Here is a 21149-nt window from a genome sequence, read left to right as displayed (position 1 = left end):
GCTCTGCCTAAAAGCGCCTGAAATTCACACATCGGGTGGGAGTGTTGGAACGAGGAACATCCGTCTCACTGCCTTTATTGGTACCCCGGATCCTCTCACCCAACGCTTCCCCTCGGGGAACCATCCCAATCTAAGCTTTGCCCGGCCTTTGCACTAGGACAGGGAGCATTGCCACTGCACTGAAAAACACAGTACACATGCCTAGGTCCAGCTAGACAGAGCACGTGGCCCAGGGTGGTTTGGAGGAGATGGTACAAGAGAGACTCACGCACACCCCACAAATCCCGCCCAGGCACAGTCCAACGTGCAGGCCGTTGGGAATCAGGGTCAGGGTCGAAGTTTGGACCCGATCCCCCTGCCCCTTGCGCTATTCCCAACATTTAGGCAAATTGGAAAACAGAACGGTATCCCAGTGTTCACACCAGCTCTGTGCAAACACTGCTGTGAGCAACACTGCGCTACCCTGGCCAGAGCCTGGACACGGAGCCAGCCACAACCTTCCCCACTAACACGGCACATGTACACACCTGGGGCAGCAACGTGGTAGGGAACCAAACCTGGGAGACCAGAGAGGTTATTGGGAAATGCCATTGACGGGAGGCTGTTTAATATCACCAGAACAGTACCATGGGGACAGCACTCCCAAGCGTTACAGACAGAGCTCTGCCATTAATATTGTTAAACAAAACCCCAGGCCAGAGCCCTGAGACCACAAGGGGTCCAGACAGCCCAACAGTGGACTCACAGACCATGCTAGAGTAGCAGAAATAACAATACCACAGAGTCACCACACACTACGGATAAGTGCCATGTGCGTTAGCAATGGGGTGTGGGTGGGTGGCAGGGGAGGGATGGTGATTTGGTTGGGAGAAGTGCTCTGAAGTCTGCCTGTTTCTCTAGTATCTGAACCCGTCAAGTCCATGGGAAATAGGCTAAAAGTACCAGGAGATCATGTCCTGATGGATGCAAAGACCGAAACAACAGCCTGGCCTTTTTGCCCTTCCAACTATAGCAGCCCTGGATACAGTGCAAAAGGAGCCCCAAGCCACTTAGCTCATATGGAAAGCTGAGATTTAGAAGAGTCCCAAAGGCTTTCAGATCTGGGGGGGGGGGGTCGCTTCCGCCCCTGCTGACTCCGGCCATCATCATCTGAGATGGAAATACTTCTCTCCAGGCTCACCTGGGGAACTCATTGCCACAGGATATGATGGCAGCAAACACCTTAGTAAATTTCAAAACCAAAGATCAAACACATGTAGGACTAAGAACAGCATCTGCCGTGATCAGAGTTAGGATAAAAAGTACAAGGGCCATCAATCCCCATGCTCCAGAGCACGAGCCGATCAGCACCTGTCTGCAGAGACCATTCAGCATTGCCCAAGCAGGAAGATGACCATGGCTGCACGCCCTCCTCGGAGGCACATGCTGCAAAGGCAGAAGGCTGTGCCAGACGTACCATCGGTCTGAGCTAGAGATCGCTGCAACAGACCTCGTGCTGACCATGCTACGCCACTTGCCTGACTGGAGGAGGCAGCAGTAGAATTAAGCAGCTCTCAGACTCGCTAACAGAAGAACCAACACTGCACCCCCTCAATTTCGAGCCTGCAAAGGGTGCAGGCTGTGAAAGACACGTTCCCTAGTACCAGGGAGGGAAGCTGCTTCATAAACTGTAAACCGTGTTTTAAATATTAACCAGGGTAGCTCTTCCGTTGACTTAATTCTGCATATAAAAGCCAGACCTGAGGAACCTCCCAGCTGTCCTTAATTACTATGACCGGCCCTCCCTCGAGATGCAAATCTCTTCCCAACCCACACAAGCTGGGCGTTGATCTCTTACTTTTATTATCCCCAGTTGTCATGGCGCTGGAATAGATGTATGCAAAGGAAATTAATCCCCAAGTCATTTTAAGCTGGATGTGCCACTGTTTTCCCTTGGGTCCCAAATTCAACCGCAGGTTGGGAAGCACGAATATGCAGCCAGATGGAAACTGGTTAAAAACCTCCGGCATGGGGCTCCCAGGACCGCCAATATGGCGACCTCCTGCCATAACAGGCACAGCCAGAAGAAGGTGCTATTCACAGTCCTTTATGAATTGTAGGCTGGTGGAAGGAGAGCTACAGAGCAGAGGTTCTCAAACTGTGGCCGGCGGACCGAGCTCCGTTCAGGTGGTCCGCAGATAGTTCCCTCTAAGGTGCACGCCTGGACGGCCGCACACACGAGAACGAAGGGCCATCCCCCTAATTAGTGGAGCCACACAGGCATGGCTCCACTAATTAGGTGCCTGGACCTGGAGAAGATGCACATATAAGGTGAGGTGGTGACCTTGGGGGGAATAGGAGGTAGGTGGGAAGGGGCAGTGGAGTGAGAAGAGGGGATGGGGGGAAATTTGGGACGTGCAGGGCTGCGGTGGCCAGAAAAAGAGGCGACTTTCCCAGGCTCCAGGGCTGCGGCTGCTGGAGAGAGCCCCCCCCCCCCCCACCTTCTTCCCAGCCCCAGCTCAGGGGCTGCCGCAGCAGGGGAGAAAGGGCACATCCATCGCATTAGGAAGGTAAGAGCATTAGAAAGGTAAGACTACTGATATTAAAATATGAGTTGTATGCTTTTATTTGTAGAACAAAAACAACATTAATTATTATTATTACCTTTTTTTATAACGCGCTTTTATCCAAAGCGCTTTACAATAGTTAGCTAACGGTACAAACAACATTTGGAGAGATCATTAAGTGGACTCTCAGCAATTTTCAAGTGGTCCGGGAAAAAAAAGTTTGAGAACCACTGCGCTGGAGGGTTGAACTACACAACAAGTAGCAACCGCATATGCTTCCTCCACATAAGACCCAAGCCATGGCCTGGAGAGATCGCCTCCAGAGGCAAGAATGAGTTTCCTGCTTAATATCCCATTTGTTCCTTAAGGATGCCAATGAGGGGACCAGTTACTACATGGGCCGGATGTGAACAGACCCTTATGCTATTACCTCCATGATAAGGCACCCATGCCACAGAAATGCCCATCACTAGACACATCAACATCGGTGGCATCCCCTTTTAAGTAAGAATAAAGTATTGGCCAGGAAGGCCATAAATGCTCCCCTCAAATGGCAAGGACTGGCCCATGGGAAAGCCCTGCAAACACACCTGCGCTTGGACAAGCCAGTGTAGATCGCCCCAGCGTGCCTTCTGGAACCCAGGAAACGGAATCCCGGAAGGAGAGGAGCAGATCACAGTAGTTACTGAGGGGGACGATTGCCCCCCAGCATTACTCCATGCTGCCTTCCCGCACAGCAGGCTGCCTTGGGCATCTGCCCCCAGCCTCGCTGCCCGTCATTATCTCTACGCCCGAGCACACCTCAAATTGAAATCCTGCCAACAGCTGGCACGTTCCTTTTAGGGTCCCAGTAGGGGCTGCTGCTGCTGCAATCTCAGCAGGATCAGTGGCTAGCAGCACGTAACACACTGATCAGCAGCTAGAACTGGCAGGGCGGGAACGGGCTGGGACTCAGTTGCCTGCTCTGCCACTGATTCACTGAGAGTTCCTGGGCAAGACATGGACTCTCCTCGTGCCTCAGTTTCCCCATCCGTTACACAGGGATAACATTGCAGCTTAACTCTCGAATGCTCGTGAGGTGCTCCCATCCCATGGCGATGGCTACTCCTGAGAGCACCCGGACAGAACAAGGACTCGGAAAGCTGGAGAGGCCCCAAGGCCAGACTGGCAGCACCACTAAGTATCAGAACACGGGAGCAAATTCAAACGTTGACCAGAGAGCTACAAAGCAAATGTCAGGGCCCATCAAAAAGGCAGGTCTGGAACCTGACATTTAATCAAGTGATAATTAAAAGGTTCTCAGATGCATTTAATAAGACAATTATAGCGTGTGTTAATAATGGATTATTAAAAAGCCTATTTATGGAGGGCAAGCAGCCAGACAGCAGGGCTGGGCTGCTCCGGTTCTACAGAGGTGGTTCCATAACCGCCTGGTATTTCACCTACAAAGCAGAGGTTATCCCATAAACTACACATTTGGCAGCTGTGATTTAACCCTTTCACAGCACGCTGCACTGATGTCACGCAGAGCAAGGGCCAGATGGCACCCTGCTGGGGAATTAGAGGCATCAGACTAAAAATCCAGAGGCTTCTTAGAACCTGGCATTCAAAGAGTTAAGCACTACCCCCATGGTCTGGGGCTAATTAAGGGACAGGTGTTTGCCTTATAAGATCACCTGGGTGGCAGCACGTGTCTCATGGACGGTGGCACATATAAAGAGTTTGAGTTTCTGACCTCAGCATCCCGAGAAACGACAGGGCTAGGCGGCCCGTCCGCTCCAGTTCTACACAGGTCTTTCTCCGTCAGAAATTCCCATCTAACACTCAGCCCAGAGTAGCAATAAAAACCAGATCTCTTCTTGTCCTGGCTGCTAACATGGGTACAGCGAGGTTGGTGGGTCTCAGCCCAATTCCCAGCTAGCAGGACAATCGCCACCCCAACCGGCTCTCCAGAGAGAGGGACTGATCCAACACCACTTCTGTCTCCCAGTGGGGACTGTCCAGAACACTGGCAGGGCAACTTGGTGGAAACTTAACCCCACAGGCAACAGCAGGGTCGAACACTGGACTGGGACCCAGGAGATCTAGATTCAATTCCTGCTTCCACCACAGACTCGCTGCATGCCTGTACTCTGCACCCCATCTGCTGAGAGTATTAACCCTTCCCTATCTCACAGGGGAGGCTGTGAGAAGTTAATTAGCATCTGGGAATTCCATACGTACTCCAGTGATGAGGGCCATATATAGATAGAGGGCCTGACTTTACAGCTCCCAGAGACTCCAATTAGCATCCTGGATGTCCAGCACTTCTGAACTCCCGGCCCATGCAGCACAGGCCAGCGGCCAGCTTGTTCGTTGCTAGGGAGGGCGATGGTAAAGTCCAGAGGAGAGAAGACTTGGTTCTCCAGGACCGTCAAAGCAGCACCGTTGTTGGGCACTGAATTCAGCGAGGAAACCTCAGTGCGTCATCCCAGCAGCCCTGCCCTTAGCACCACAGGCCTGGTAACGAGTTAGAGCCGCATCTCCAGCTCTGGACCCCGGTTAACCTCCACCCCACACAGCCCTGGTGCTCTCCCTGTTACAGCTGCAAACTGCTGACTTGGATACCACTAGGGGAATGGATCCAAATTCCTATCTCCCCCCTCCGAGCCCCATCTCCCCATCAACGTGCCCCAGCCTGTAGGATAGAGTCCTCCGAGTTCAGGAGCAAAGCTCTCCAGTTTGGGGACACTGGATCTGACCCAGAAAGCCTTCAGGCCAGTTTGCAGCAAGCCTCACGCAGGGACCTCCCATGCCAAGCCAGGCCTAGCCTTTGTGCATTACATTCGGTCGCTTCCGATTTTAAGTGCCTGGCCCTCCGGGACAAGGGCTTGTTTGCGATGAAAGCTCCCCTCGCAGGTCTAAGAGGCAGTTGAGGGGAAAACGCTACAAGATGCAAATCCCTGGGCATTAGTGACGCTTCGGATGCCAGGAGACAAGCAGAGGTTGAGGCCTGGGGGACAGCACCTGGCAACAGCTGCCCCAGTCTCCAGGATTAGTCTCCAATGCAATGGGGCACTCCCAGGCTCCCGCGGGATGCTCCGAGGCCCAGAATCTGCTGTCCTTCCTCAGGTGGGAGACCCACTGTTCATGGCAGGTAGGGCAGCAAGATCAAGCCCTGGAAAAAAAATATCCCTGCAGGCCAGGAGGTGGCCAGAGAATCTGCCCCAACCTAAGCACCACCAGACAGGAAAGGAACAGTGTGAACCAAGAGCCCCTCTCTTTACACTGGGCAAACCAAACACCCCTGGACGCCAACAGTTCAATCTGCCTTCCACACAATGCCCTCTCGGGCCACAGCGCCAGAGCTGGGATCAGCAGCGATGAGGAGGAAGAGGGTGGAAGGGAGGAAGCTAATGGGAGCTTTGGAGAAGTTGGGGGGACACAAGGGAGAGGGGAGACTGAACCCAAACTAGCTCAAACCCTGGCAGGAGGAAGGATCAGAAGGCCCCAGCATGTCCACAGTGGAAGACCCTGGCAGCCCCTGGGCAAACAGCCATGGCCAGCCCAGGCAATCCTGCCCCCCCGTCTGCAGCTGCAGAACACACGTCGGAAAGTGACAACATGACCCAGCGCACCCTCATCATCTTCCTGGCAGAGGGAAGGGTGGAATACACCAGAGGGAGCCCACAGGAGGTAGACCCAAGGCAGGAGACATTAGGGGAGGGAGTCAGACAGAGGATATTGGCAGCAGGAACCAGAACCCAATCATTCAATCAATCGTGTGGACGAACCCCCAGATCCACCCTACACTGACACGTTCAGCCCGTGGCCAGTCCCAGACTCCTGGTCTGAAGAGCTGTCAGGCAAGGAGATGACCCTGCGGCCAGTATGAGAGAAGCAGAACATGCAGAGCTTTTAAAGCCATGTAAAAGAGGGAGAAAAAAAATAAAAGCCCCCTCCCTTACCCCAAAAACCAGGTGAAGAAATGGAGCCTGAACCAGGCTGTTCAGAAAATACAGCGCACATGAACGTGTTACATGCCTGGCGGCGTCCTGGGGCGAGCGGCAGACCTGGTGGGGTTAACCCTTCCCCAGCCAGGCAGAGAACACGGTGACTAATTGCAGAGCGGATCACAACGAGTGTGACCCGGTTAAAGACCGGAACCCAAGGGGGGTTTTAGGGAGTGTGAAAACACCTCCTTGCGGCAGAGCCTCGCTCTGGGATCTAGGGGGGGCGCTCCCTACAGGACAGGCAAGCATCTTGGTGCCTGGCTGGGTGCAAAGCGGGCACAGGTCTCCAAACCTAAGCCAGTTTCATTATTGTCTGGATCACAGTAACATGGAAAGCCCTAAGAGAGATTGCCCTGGGCGCTGCACGGACTCACGGCTACATCTTTGCACATTCATACACCGAGATCACTAGCGTGCTGTAGAGTCTGACCAGAGAGGGGGCCCAAGTCGTTTTCACCAGGAGGTAACTAGCTGATACAGCTGTTACTCTGAAACTAGTTGTTAGTCTGTATTCGCAAAAAGAAAAGGAGTACTTGTGGCACCTTAGAGACTAACCAATTTATCTGAGCATAAGCTTTCGTGAGCTACAGCTCACTTCATCGGATGCATACTGTGGAAACTGCAGAAGACATTATACACAGACCATGAAACAATACCTCCTCCCATCCCACTCTCCTGCTGGTAATAGCCTATCCAAAGTGACCACTCTCTTTACAATGTGTATGATAATCAAGGTGGGCCTTCTCATCCCCCCCCGCCACACACACACACACACAAACTCACTCTCCTGCTGGTAATAGCTCATCCAAACTGACCACTCTCCTTACAACTAGTGGGACAAGTTTGATCTTGGCTAGCCACAGCCACCCGGCGCCTTGTCTCCACAAGGATGTCACATTGTGATTGCTCTCTCATCATAAACACACCTCTCTTTTGCGGGGCCATAAAGCCACAGTCCCTGCCCCGTGCTGGACTCACTCAAGACTTTATTGCTGCTTGTTGTCGTTTTCAGGGACATCGCCCAGATGGGCAGTGCTGGCCTTGCACCATGGCTGGGGACGTGGCAGTGGAGATCACTAGCTAGGGGCTTGCCAGCCTCACAAGCCTGGGGGGCAGGGGAGAGAGCTTTGAATTTAGGATTTACAAAGCCAGGGGGCCCAGCCCTGGAGACAGAGAGCACAGAAGTTGCTGACTTTGGCCCACCTGCATCTGAAGGCACAGCTGCCCCCTAAATAACCCAGAGCTGGGATCTGTTCCCAGCACCGGAGGGCTGCTAGCATGGTGCCCATCCCAAACGCTCTATGTTGAGACAGGGCTGCCAGCTTGGGATCCGGAGCCCTACTTGGGGAAGGTCCCGATCCAGCCCCATCTCTCCTCCCCCAAGCGGTCACTGCTGCAGCTTGCTTCGGGATCAGCTTTCACGCTCCGGCGCTCTGATGAAGACCCTGCGGGTGACGGTTGGGAAGGCGTGTCGGGGGCAGGTCAGAGCCAAACAGAAACTTTCTGATCCCAATCCCAGAGCTGGGCCTGACAAAGGGAATGTGTTTGCTGGGCGTTTCCCACTCACTTAGCCCAGACAATAGAGCTGCCCCAGCACAGCGAGGGGGCCCAGCTGGCTTGGGGGGCCACAGTAACCTATGCACTCTGGGCCCCAAACAACGCTAGTGCTATCGAAGGGGCCAGAACACTCAAGCGGCAGCTGCCAGACTGGTCCTTTCCTACAGGCCCCACAGCAAGGGCCTGATGCTCAAACACATGCACACAAGTCAAGGACTTGATACACGCAAGTGGCAAGGGAGACGCCGGCAAAGGGAGTGAATAGACCCTGCAACAGCAGCTCTGAGCCAGGGGCGCCCCCCTAGAACACACACAAACACCGGCTGGATACGAATGATCACGTATGGTTCTATCACAATAGTGCCTAGAGGCTTCAACCAAGACAGGGGCCCCACTGTACTAAGTACCGTATGTATACACTACGAGAGACAGCCCCTGCCCTGAAGAGCTTTAAGTCTACATGCGAGTGGGAGGGGAAAGAGGTCCAGAGCGTTGAAGCGACTTGCCAAAGGTTACACAACAGGTCAGTGGCAGACTCAGGAAAAGAACCCGACCCCTAGTTCCCAGTCCTCCTAATGACCAGAGGAAACAACACTCACTCAGAGCTGGGATGAGAGACGTTTGTGTTATCTAAGTTGCTGTATTGGTGCCCAGTATCAGAGCCCCTTCCCCACCCCCGGGACCTCTAACCACTAGTCCCACACACTGCAGAATTAGTCCAGGAACAGCTCCTGCGTGCTCAGGGGCAGCCAGCAGGCAACATAAGCAGAGGACAATGCACAGGAAAGTTTGGGATGGGGGCGGGGGAGGGAGGAGATCTATTTGTCAATGAAAGCTACAAACCAAAATATTGTATTTGCTAATTGCAGCTAATGCAGTCAAATCCAAGTGTGAACGGCTTCTGGGTAATTATGCCAGGAGCGTATTGTTCAACTCCAGCAGCTGACAGGCCCGCTGCATTACCGTGTGCCTGGAGACTGTTAGAGTACAAACAATTCAGCTGTCAAAAGAGCACCCGGGCTGGTAATGCAAAACACTGGGAGCGCAGGGAGGAGGGACACTTTAACAACCACTGTATTTCTTATTTGGCGATCAATGAAGTTTCAGGGGATCTATCAAAGCTATTCAGGAGAATGAGAGATTTGCAACCTTTGGCTGGGTTTATGTTTTTATACGAACCATAGCACAACAGGGGGCGGGGGAAAGCGCCATGCAATTATAACCCTGCACAGGACACCTGCTGCCTCCAAGTTCCAACTGCCACTGCAGCATGGTACGTTCTCTGCAAACAGTCTCTAGAGCTCACCGACCCTGCCTGGCAGCTGCTAGCCAAGGGGCAGCTTCTGATCTCATTCCATCCTGTGAAAATCCAGAATAACCCTCCTGAAACTCATGGGGTGACTCCGCAGTTACACCGACCAGCCGAGACCAGAAACCAGCCCACCGCGTCTAAATGGCTGAGTTTAGGCTTCATTTCAGGCTTCCATTCCTGCCCTCTCCGCCGACCCACCGGCTAGGGAGCAGAAAAGCAAATGATTGGCGCTATGCAGCCCTCCATAAGGGCATGTTCTCCCCTACCCTGAGCAGAGGTTTGGATCGCAGGCACACAAACTGGCTGACCAGAGGTGCGATTGCCTTTACCAGTTCCCTAATGCAAGGGCTGAGTCAGAGGGCAGTTTGCAGTGGTTCAGCGATCCAGTGCATTGCTCCTACAGGCTGCCTCCTTGCACTCCAGCAGCTAAGCTTTCACTTAAAGAAAACATACGTCTCTGCCCCTTAAGGCTGTAAAGGTGTATTTCCAGATCTGCCCGTACCTGCAGACAGCCTCAGACAAGAGCCCCGAGAAGGGTGGAAGGTGCTCCTATTCATGCAGTGGAGCATTGACTCTGAAACATAATGATGCCAATTTAAAAGGTCCACACTGTTAACTATGTCTCTGCTGCTCAAATCACCAAAGAAAGGAGAGGAGCAATCAATCATATGATGCACTGCAAGTGGCCCCAACTGAGCAGATCTTATGGTACTAATCCAATGCCTGCCCAAAATCCAAGGCAGGTTTAAAGTCTACTACCTTACTACTTTTGATTCTAAGCTACACTTGAATCAGTTTTCTTCCTCCTTAAACCCCCATCACAGCCACCACTGTCCTTTCGAGTCAATGAACAATGCTCCTTACCAGACTGGAGGGGCTCACTGGAGAGTCCCTTTGAATTAAAAATTAATCTCCCCAGTTTTACAATCCCCTTCCGAAGGTCTCTCCATGGGCACTTTCTGTCCTAAACACAATACAAATTTTTGTAGACAGTTTAGTCACTGTAAAATTTTAATGAATAGCAAGAATTACAATGTGCTCTGAAGGGAAGGAGCTGGGGGAATGGGAGTCAGGATGCCTGGGTTCTATTCCCAGCTCTGGGGAAGGAGTAGAGTCTTCTAGTGTTTAGAGAGGACAGACTGAGGATGTAGGTCTCCTGGGTTCTATTCCTGGCTCTGCCACAGATTTATTCCAATCCCAAGTGAGGCCTCTGGGCCTCAGTTTCCCTCACTTGTAAAATGGGGTAATGAAGAACTCCAGTCTGCTTTGCCAGGGTGCTGCAAGAGGATTCCTGCATTCTGAGAGCCTCTGGCGAAAAACACAAGATACACGCTGCGAGGCCCAGACGGGGGAGAAAAGATGCGCTCCTGATCCCCCACAGACCCCACCCAGCATCACTCAAGCTGGGACCAGTAATCAAATCCAGGTCTCCCATATGGCAGCGCCGAGAACGCTAAGCAAGCAGGATAACCCTTCCTAGCAGAAGCCCTCAGGCTACGGGAAGAACACTACAGAGGAGCCATTTGCAGCAGCTCCAGTCACCTTTCTCCGCCCCTTAACTAGAGGCAGCTTCTAGGCCTCGTCTAATGAGGGATTTACAGCTGTAGCTGGTTCCATCTGCCCCTCTTGTCATATCCGGGCAGCCAGCTGAGCCTGCCAAGAAAACTTCTAACAGAGTCAAGAGCCAGCTCCAGAGCAGATATTTTTCTGCCTGCCAAGTGTTGCAAGTTCCAAGACCCCACTGCACGGCAACTGACTGGAATTTTACCAGCCCCAAATACACAGGGCGAGAACCAGCCTGACACCAACAGGGGAACAGCTCCGTCTACACAGGCAGAGGTAGGAGAGATCCCAATCCAGCCAGCCAAGGAGCAGAGCCCTGAGGGGCAGGAAGCCAAGGGAACTTAAGAAAACCAATGTATCCCACAAGGGGACTTAATAAGCCTTCAACTTCACAGCAGGATTTTGAGGGAGTGAGCAGGGGAATAAGGCACATCATTTTAGTCCGCCCCAAGGCCCCGCCCCAACTCCACCCCCTCCCCCGAGGCTCCCACCAACCCGCCAGCCACCAAACAGCTGATCAGTGGCACTGCCAAATAGCTGTGGCCAGGGGGTGATGAGCACCCCCTATTTTTTTTCCCAGGGGTGCTGGAGCCCTGGAGCACCCAAGAGTTGGTGCCTATGCCCAGAGTAATTCCTCTAACATCAGTGAAGTTCCTCTGGATTTACACCAGCGTAACCAAGATCAGAATGGTCCTATTTCACCTTCACGGCAGCTCGGCATCTGTAGAAAGCACTTGGCGGAGGCTGGCAAGTGCCATTCATTTCATTGTACGGATTGGGAAACTGATGCACCAAGAGGGGAAGTGACTACTCAGGGGTACACGGGAGCCAGGTATAGCCCGCCCCCTGCCCAGAGTCCTGATGTCTAGACTGGAGCACTATATGTCTTGCCTTTATCTCTTTCCAGTCTGAAATTATCTAGGCTCACCGTACTTCCTCTCCGTTTCCCAGCACACACACGGTGCCATCCATTTACCCAGCACTTCATCAAACCAGATTCAGATGCATTTCCTGCTTCTGGCCATACGCAGATCTGCCCTCCTCCAGGCTTTGGACAATTTCATTTGAAGCGTGTACACACACACACATTACACTCCCCAAAGAGTCCATAATAAAAACCCTTTTCTGCCTCTTGTGTTGAGCTGACGTTGTCGTCTCGCTGTGAACAATGGTAAATCCCCCATTATTATCCTTTTATGAGCCCATTACAGGCAGTGGTGGATTATAGATGTGATTATCGGAGTTTAGTAATCTGGCAAAATAAATCTGCATACACACACTGGAGTGCTGAAACAATGCCTGAAATAGTGGCAGGAAGAGACACTGCACAGAAAAAAGGCAATCCAGCTGCATTAATTGGGCTTTGCTGTTCTCTGCCGCCAGACGTTGCAGTACAGACCCAGTCCTTCATGCCTCTGTGGGTGAGGGGTAGCATGGTCCAGTGTGTAGAGCACTGCACTGAGAATCGAGAGACCTGGGGTCTGTTCCCGGCTCTGCCACCAACCTTCTGGGTGACCTTTGGCAAGTCACTTCAACATTCTGTGCCTCAGTTTCTCCCTCCTTGGTCTGTCTCATCTATTCAGATTGTAAGCGCTTCAGGGAAGGGACTCTCAGAGTGTGTGTGTGTACATGGCCAAGCACAATGTGGTCCTGATGCTCATGTAAGGCCTCTAGGTGCTACTAATAATCACCCTGGGAGGTGCCCAGCCTGCAATGAGTGGAAAGTGCTCAGCCCCTCTCAAAATCAATCCCTAGGAGCAGCAGTACGTGCAGGCAGCTCCCTAGCTCTTCCACACCCACCAGTGGATTCTGGCAGAAAGCCAGAGAGCAGCCCTGTAAGCCCACAACAATAACAGGCCAGTTATCCCAATGACAAGTTCACGGTGATATTTCCCACCCCCACCCCCCCTCAGCCACAGCATGGCTCTCTTTGCAACAGGGGCCTCGGCAAAAGCTGGACACGTTCCTTTCCTTTCCACCCCCTGATCATTTGTTAGAGAGCAATGGGAGGGCTGCTGGGAGTCCCAGCTACTTCATGGTTCAGTGATCCATCATCCACAGTAATGCTCTCCAGTATTATAGGTCATCATTTTATGGCCAGTGGCCACCGGTGAAATCAATTAACCAGTGTGTGGACCGCATGCAGGTTTCTTTGTCTTTAAAGGCGAACACTGCACGTCAGATATGGTGTTCGCTGTTAGGCAGCGTGGTTTAATAGCTCCAGGCCAGGATGCCTGGTTCCCATTCCCACCTCTACCACCAATTCGCTGTGTGAGGCCTTGAGCAAGTCACTTCAGCCCAGATTCCCAAAGGTATTTATGCACCTAACTCCCATTGGAATCAATGGGACCTACATGCCGAAATTTCTTTGTGCATCTGAGCCTTCCCCGTTCTGTATCTCAGTTTCTCCATCTGTAAAATTAGGGTAATGATCACAACCTGCCTCAGCCCGCCATGCAGCAAGACCAAGCAATATTTTGCTCTTCTATAGCCCCATCAACTCCCTTCTGAGTGCTTTGCAAACATTAATTAACTGAGCTCACAGCACCTGTGGCATATGGGTGAACATCCCAGACTTAAAGATGGGGAAACTGAGGCACAGAGTGGTAAAGGTCCAGATCCTCAAAGGTATTTTGATACTACTATTGGGACTGAGGTGCCTAAATACCTTTAAGGATCTGGGCCAAAGTGACATTCTCTCACCCCAAGAGACAGAACCATCATCAAGCTCTTTGGATTCCCACTGCTGCTTTATTAAACCTTTAGGCCATGATGCCTCTGGCATCGGGACCTGACACGGAGCCCATTCAGAATCAATACAAGCCTTTCCTTTAATGTCAATGGGCTTTGGATCAGGCCCTCAGTGCCTATAAAGTGCCTGGAGAGCCTCTGAAAAACTGTGATTGCTCACTAATTAAGAGTTAGATTTCAATTACAATCCAGGAGCAGCAAATTACTATGCTTGGAATTTCTCCAGCCACCTTCAGATGCTTTGTGGAGCTCTGATCCTTGGCAACGTGGCGGAGCAGCATCACCCGTCTTGTGGAAATAGCCACAGAGCTGCCGCCGGACTAGCAGCATCAGCTCGCCCTGTCCAGGATCCTTGGCATTCTGTGCTCATTTGACTAACTGCCTTAAAAATAATCCCAGTAAAAAAGGGCCGTGCAGAAAACCATGTCCTCAAGACTCAGTTTGGGAAGATCATTATTAATACATGAAATCTCTCCAGGCCTCCTAATTACAGCACCCACCATTCTTACGACGTCTGGAAAAGTTCACTGACACTATTAATATTCAAGCCAAACCGGCGCTCCAAGCCCACAAACATTTCCCAAGAAAGCCGAAGCCGTGTCTGAACTGTTGTGAAATTCCCCCTCCTTCCCCGCCCCCACAACCCTCCTGTTTTGTTTATTCCTCCTCCACTCCCAGAGTAGGTCAGTTTCCTTGCAGGTTGAGTTTACGCTCCCATGCCAGCAGGGCCCAATGACATATTTCCGAGACAGCAGCTTTTCTTGATTTTAATGTGGCCCAAGGGGAGGGAAAAATGCTTCTTTGGTAAAATTCTAATTAGATCCCAATAAAGACAAACTATCAAGCAAATTGTATATAAAAATTTAACAGCAGGGTTCTTTAGGAGAGAGTTATTGTTCCAAAGCTTGCGGGAGGCATTAGAACCCGCTCAGATTGCCCCGGAGGCCACTCCCCTCTGGGCTTAGGCCTCCAGGAAGACACACCACAGGGAAAGGGGAGAGAAAGCTGACAAACCAGTGCACATTGCAAGGACACAACTGACCATTCTGTTCTACAGGGATGAGCCCCAACTAGAAACCCTATTCCTAACCCCCTCGAACACTACAGGGAGCAAGGGTAGGTCCAAATCCTAACCCAATCCCAGATCCAAATCCAGGCCCCAAACCGGCCATCAGGTCCAGGAGGGTGGCCCAGAGCTTAATGTTGCAATGGTTGCAGGATCTGGATGATTTTGGGCTTCTCTGTAAAGGGCCGAAGCAGAGCCCTAAAGTCAAACACACAAGATCCAAATTGTGCAGCACAAGCTGTTCTCTGGCTGGAGCCCCACTCCCTGGTAAAATCCCGTCTGCTGGCAGGTTTATGCTCCAGTCCATTTGCTCTGAGAACTATTAGAATTTGGCAAGCCTCCCCCTGCCCCCTTTTAGGATAAAAAAACAGCCCTGTGATTTAACTAAATTTGTATTTCCTGGTTGTGCTGTGGGAAAAGAGGAAGGGGGGAGGGCTGGTAATGGCCACGATACTCAGAACAATACATGCAGCTGGAACTTGGATACAAACAGAGCCAGCCCTTGTATAAACAAAAACACACAGGTCTTCCACAGTAACCACCCAAAGCACAAAAGCCGACAATGGGATCACTGCAGTATTTTAACCATCACTGGTTTCAGAGTAACAGCCGTGTTAGTCTGTATTCGCAAAAAGAAAAGGAGGACTTGTGGCACCATCACTGCATTCCGAGCGGGCGTTTACATCCAGCAACTCCACAGCGCAGGCTGCAGATAGAGCATCCGCCTGAACTTCCCCAGATTTGGTGCATTTTGGTGCCACCTACACGTTCTTTAACCTGTTGAGTGCTGCATCCCCTACCTACTCAATGTCCCCACATTGCTGCCACATGTAGCCAGTGCATCTCCTCTAAAGTACCACCCATGGGTTGGGTTTGGAGGGACGTTATAACAAACCAACAGCTATTTGAAGGGTGTAAACACAAGAAGGAGACAAGTATCAGGGGGTAGCCGTGTTAGACTGTATGCCCAAAAACAACAAAGAGTCCGGTGGCACCTTAAAGACTAACAGATTTATTTGGGCACAAGCATTCATGGGTTTTTACCCATGAATGCTTGTGCCCAAATAAATCTGTTAGTCTTTAAGGTGCCACCGGACTCTTTGTTGTTTTTAGTAGAAGGAGAGGAATTATTCAGAGTAGTTCACAGAGTGTAAATGCAAGAGTACTGGAATGAATCAAGAAAGGGAGAATTTAAATATAAGAGAAGGAAAACATCCTGACAGTAACTCCTCCTCTATTGTGGACTGCCCTCGAAGGAGAGTGGTGGGAGCCCCAATCTAGGGACGTTTAAAACAAGGCAGGATGAACACACAATAGGAAGTAAACTTGCACTGGCCAGGCATGGGGCTTAATGGTCCTCTTCATCTAATTTCTATGATGCAGCAGAATATTGGGGGGGAGGGGTGGTCACTGAGATTTTTGTATTTAAATTTCCTTATCTATTGACAAAACAAAAAAAAAAATCCACTGCCTTTCCCAGAAGGGTCTGCAACAGGCAAGAGATCCTGTCTGCTCCGAACCCCACCTCTCACCATCCCCTCTTCCAACCCTAGCCCAATGGTCATTCAAAACAGTTAGTACACAGGAACGGAGGGGAAGTACATACACATAGAGTCAGAGGGTGACCAAAACCAGCCAGATGTGTCTGAAGCCACAGGATGTGAATGAAGGGCCAGCAAAATCTCAGACAGAAAAACAAAGTTCCTCAGGAGTTACAGAAGCATCCAAAATTGGGAGACAATCAAATACAACGCATGTCTGTGCACTGTATATGCACCCACTTACATTGAACTCATCTCTTCTAAACAGCCTGCCTCTGGGCTGAGTCTTTGTCCAGGAAGCTTCAGCCCTGAGAATCTCTTTTCCTTCTTTTAACAGCACATTTATTAACTGCCTGAGAAATAAGGTTTGTTATGCAAGTGCTGCCACAGTGCCCCTAAATGCACCTTAACGGCGGGGATGTAAAAAAAGAGACCGGGAATGACCAGAGCAGAGAGACTCAGAAATCCTCTAAGACCCCAGCCTTTCAACTAGCTGGGATCAGAGGTAAAGTTGAGGATCACTAGCTTGCGCTAGAATAAACCTACCTGCAGAATGCACACCTCTATTGCAAACCTTGCCTGCTCTTTCGTTCAACTGACACAGCCGGGGATGAGGATACAGCTGGCATCCTCAACAGCATTTCGGAGCTCTGCGTTCCAAATGGAATAACTGTCGCTCTGTTGCAATGGGTAATGAAATGCAGCCAGGAGCTAAGAGACTGTTTCCCCCTCATCTCGTGATGCCCTGAGAACAATTATACATGCAAACATGCATTATCATGCCTGGATTTGGCCTCTAACAGGCTGCACACGCCAGCCTTATCCTCTTCACTAGCAGAAGCTAGCAGGGTTCCCCTAATAGCGAAGGCTGTACATGCAGTCACACAAAGGAAACCGGCCAGCTCAGGTACGGATAAGGGAGGGGTTTCTGAGTCTCCTAAATAAATGCAACAATGAAAGAAAAATATGGGGAGACTTTCCTATCCCAGAGAAAATGGGTTTCTGGCTGAAACCAGTTTATCCCTCTGCCCCACCTTCACACCTGCACTGGATCCTCAAACCCTTAGGGTAGTTTTCCAGCAGGAGAAACTGCATTAAAAATGTAGCACCTCAAATAAACAACTTAAATTAACTTGTTTTGCCAGATGAGTATTTGATGATGATGATGATTATTAATAATAATATAAATAACTGTGGTGAACTAAATGTTAATTTGGACAGCCCAGATGCTACAGGGATGAGCAATTTAAAAGAAGAGCGCAGTAATCCAACACCGTCACTCCATTCGGTGCCTTTTCTTTGCTAAAGGCCTTTCATTTTTTCCAGTTTCTTCCTGCTAGCGAGGGGAGAGAGGAGAGGACCTGGATCTTTATTGAGCATGTCTTCAGTAGAGTACAAACACAAACCCTGCCATCGCCACATCAGTTTGCAGACTTGATCTTTCCAACTCAGAGATGGCTCTGCTCTCAGAACTGGGGTTCAAAGTTCATCTGTTTCTTCCTGATCAAGGCTAGTTTTTTTAAAAAAAAGTGTCTGGCATGTTGTGTCTCCCGCGGCCACCAGCGAAGGAGGCTCAGGAAGGGGGAAAGTTGCCCAGCTAGTTACCCAGCTGCTGGGAACTGCGTCTGGCGTTTGTAAGCAGCCACGCTCCTGGCTCTCCCCCTGGGATAACGCTGCGTTCAGCCAGCGGGAACCCCCTACCCCAGGCCCCGAGAGCGGCTGAAATCCGATGCAATAAAGACTCCAGCATTTTTCTCCCCATAACCAGAGAACTTTCCCCCCACGCCGCCCTAACAACACCGCTATGAGTCGGTAGGACAAAAGTAGCACAGACAGGAAGACCCCGGAGGGCGGGGAAGCTACCCTTTTTTGCTGGGAAGGTAATAATTAAAAACCGAAGAAGTGGAGGGGGAGGGGGGAGACAAAACCCACTTCTCAAGCGGAACACTTTTGCACCTGGATTTGCAAGTTGGACGATGAGCAGCCGAGCATTCCCTTGCAAGCTGTTTTCAAACCTGGAGCTGCCCGGCTCCACCATAAATAACCATAACAAAAGCTACCAACCCAAACAGGAGGGGAGCCATGCTTTTGGATTTCTCTTCCTTTAAAAAAAAAAAGGCAACCACATCGCCCAGAGGAAAGAAAGCCGATCTCAGATACCTGCCAGCCCCGCGAACCATCAGCCCCGCCAGGGGAACTCCCCGTAGGAGAAAAGCTGGGGTCGCCGGGGGGGGGGGGGGACAAGGAGTTAAAACCCCGCTAACTTGAGTTTCTCCCCAGCTTCATTACGCGGTGGTTAATATTTTAGCCGCGGCAACAAGAAACTTCTCCGATTTCACAGCCCGGCCAGAGAATCGCCCCGAGCCCACTCACAGAGTCACCGCCCAAGCCCGCCGGTCCGGTGCAGGGCAAACGAGCCCGTTTCCATCCCCAGCTTCGCCCCGCGAGGAAAGACCCGGCTCCAAACCACAAGTTCCCAGGAACGGGGGCGGCGGGGGGGAGAGAAACAAGTTGTGCAGGAAAGAGGGGGGGGAAGCCAGCTCTCCCGGGGAGGGGTCCCGTCCGCACCCCCGGGCCGGGCCGGGCGGGGGCAACCCGGGGCTGAAGCCTGACCTGTCGGCGCCTCCGTTTCCAGAGAGCAGATCTGGAAGGTTAACACGAAGATCAAAGCCCGAGCGCTGTGCATGGTGCATTAGATCCAGCGGGGAAGCCCGGCCCTGGCCCCCGCTGGTTCCCGGGCTCTCGCGGAGCGAAGTGGCCGGGCGAGGCGCCTCATTCCCCAATTCCAGCCGGACGAGCCGGAGCGGGACCGAACCTCCAGCCGAGCACCCCGCTGACGTCGGGGCGGAGCGGAGGGGCGGGGCGGAGGCAGGATGGGAAAGGCAGAGGGCGCCCCCTGCTGGAGGAGAAAGGCCAGCGCAGCCCGAGGAGAGCCAGAGCCAGGCCTGCACCTGCGCTTTGCCAGCCCCAGCCCGCTGGTTTTCAACCCCCCCTGCAGACCCCTAAAACCTTTGGAATGGAGATGCGGACCCGCTGGGGAATCTGAGACAGAGTCTGGTATCGGAGGGGTCGCCCTGTCCGTCGGTATCCACAAAAACAAGGAGGAGTCCGGTGGCACCTTAAAGACGAACAGATTTCTTTGGGCATCAGCTTTCCTGGGGTTAAAAAAAAAAAAAACCCCACTTTGGATTCTTTAGAGGGAGTCTGCAGCCGCCTGCAGGGTCCGCAGGCTGAAAACCGCTGCCCTAGAGAATCCAGCCACTCTGCTCTGTAACCTCAGTCCTCTAACATCCCCAGGCCTGGCAGCTTTAGCAAACACCCTCCCCACCGGGTTGGTATCCCAACCCCCGGTCTTGCGGGCAGACCCAGCCAGGCAGGCTGCGGGTGGGAATTCCCGTCCTTTGGTGCTGCAGGCAGCTGGCAAAGTGCAGGCAACTTGCATGTTCAAGTTGGGCTAAGATCAAGTGTTAGGGGTTCCACTCCCTACCGGGGAAGTACATCCTGTCCTGGCAGGGATGGGAGCTTCTGGTAGGTCTCCGCCATGTGTACTATGGTGTGGGAAGGCCTACAGGGACTCATTTCCATGGGGAGGGCATAGACATAGGTATATGGATGGTAGACATGGCAATCAGTCAGTACATACTGCACTAATATCGTTGGTCTGCCACAGAGGGCCCAGCTCAGACCCGTCGGCCAAGTGGTGCCTATACCCATAGCAACGGACTCTCCCTACCCCCAGTAGCTTACAGTCTAACTGGATCAGACTGAGAGGAAACTAGAGACTGCTCAAGCTCACACAGCAGGTCAGGAGCAGAACCTGGAAGAGAACTCGCCTTGCCCAGCGTCTCATCTAGTGTCTGCTTCCCTGGGTCAAATTACTGCAGCCTACCTCCGAGGAGCTCTGCGCTTAGGGTTAGGGTTGCCGTAAATAAATAAGATCCCGCTCCTGCAAGGGACAGCATGTGGGCAGACCCCTGTGCCCTCATGGGGCTCCTGTGAAGTCGCTGAGTTCTACATGGGCACAGCGGTATGCCAGGCTCAAGGCATGAGGTTTCAGTAAGAGGTCGCAGATGGGGCATTTCTTTGAAACTTCTTGGCCAAGAATGCAGAGACTTGGGGCAGGGTTTGTTCTAGACGATGCAGCGTTACCACTTCCTCCCATTCAGCCCATTGACCCTCACGCACCAGTGCAGTGTCTAGCTGTGCAGTTAAGGGGAGTGGAGCGGGAAGGTGGGAGAAATACATCCTGATAATACTTAGCGAAGAAATATGTCTCTGGATCAAAGGGAGGGCGAAGAGAGTGGGCTGGAAGAGGCCTCAGGGAGATGATACATGAGGTGTAATAAACAAGCCAACATTGTGACAAGAGAGAGCTTGAAATGAAACAAACCCTGGTGTGGCTATGACTGGTATTCACTGCAGATCCAAGGAAGCCAAGATAACTAGGAGCAAGCAAAAGGGCAAATACAAAGAACAAATCCCTACCCCTTCTCGAGAAAAAGGGAGGCAGGAGAAAGCAAACTGGATCCAGTCTCTAGTTCAAACTCAGGCAGCACCAAGACGTTGACTGAATCAGCCCTGGGAGGGCTAAGAAGCCGTCTCCAAGGAGTGGGGGAGATTGGCTCATTTGTGGGCACTGATGCCAAAGTCATTGTGAGCTGACATCCTCCATGGTCCCTTTGATGGAGGAAAATGATTTTCCAAACATTCAGGGGTTTTTTTGCGCCAGGCTGTCAGTGCAATCTGCGATTCATTTGTGGAGCCAAGGCTCTGATGATAAATGGGGTGGAAAATTAGCTAATTAAACAGATAAAAAAAGGC

General features: G+C 51.8%; 1 protein-coding gene across 16 annotated transcripts in view; it reads right to left on the bottom strand.

The window, feature by feature from the left end:
- The window catches only part of PTPRU (protein tyrosine phosphatase receptor type U), a 321138-nt gene extending 301968 nt beyond the window's left edge, over positions 1–19170 (bottom strand). For 14 of the 16 annotated variants that reach the window (XM_073317468.2, XM_073317470.2, XM_073317476.2 and 11 more), the window contains exon 1: positions 18942–19170. In XM_073317468.2, the coding sequence (XP_073173569.2) occupies positions 18942–19014 (73 nt within the window). In that variant the 5' untranslated portion in view covers positions 19015–19170. Of the gene's footprint in view, positions 1–16874; positions 17011–18701; positions 18749–18941 lie in introns of those variants that run through there. The other 2 variants (XM_073317483.2, XM_073317484.2) reach the window with 2 other exon arrangements.
- Positions 19171–21149: the final 1979 nt, after the last annotated feature.

The sequence above is a fragment of the Lepidochelys kempii genome, chromosome 19 (genome assembly GCF_965140285.1).
Source record: "Lepidochelys kempii isolate rLepKem1 chromosome 19, rLepKem1.hap1, whole genome shotgun sequence".
NCBI lineage: Eukaryota > Metazoa > Chordata > Testudines > Cheloniidae > Lepidochelys > Lepidochelys kempii.
Note: the sequence above shows the minus strand (reverse complement) of the source record. Positions and strands in the feature narration are given on the sequence as shown.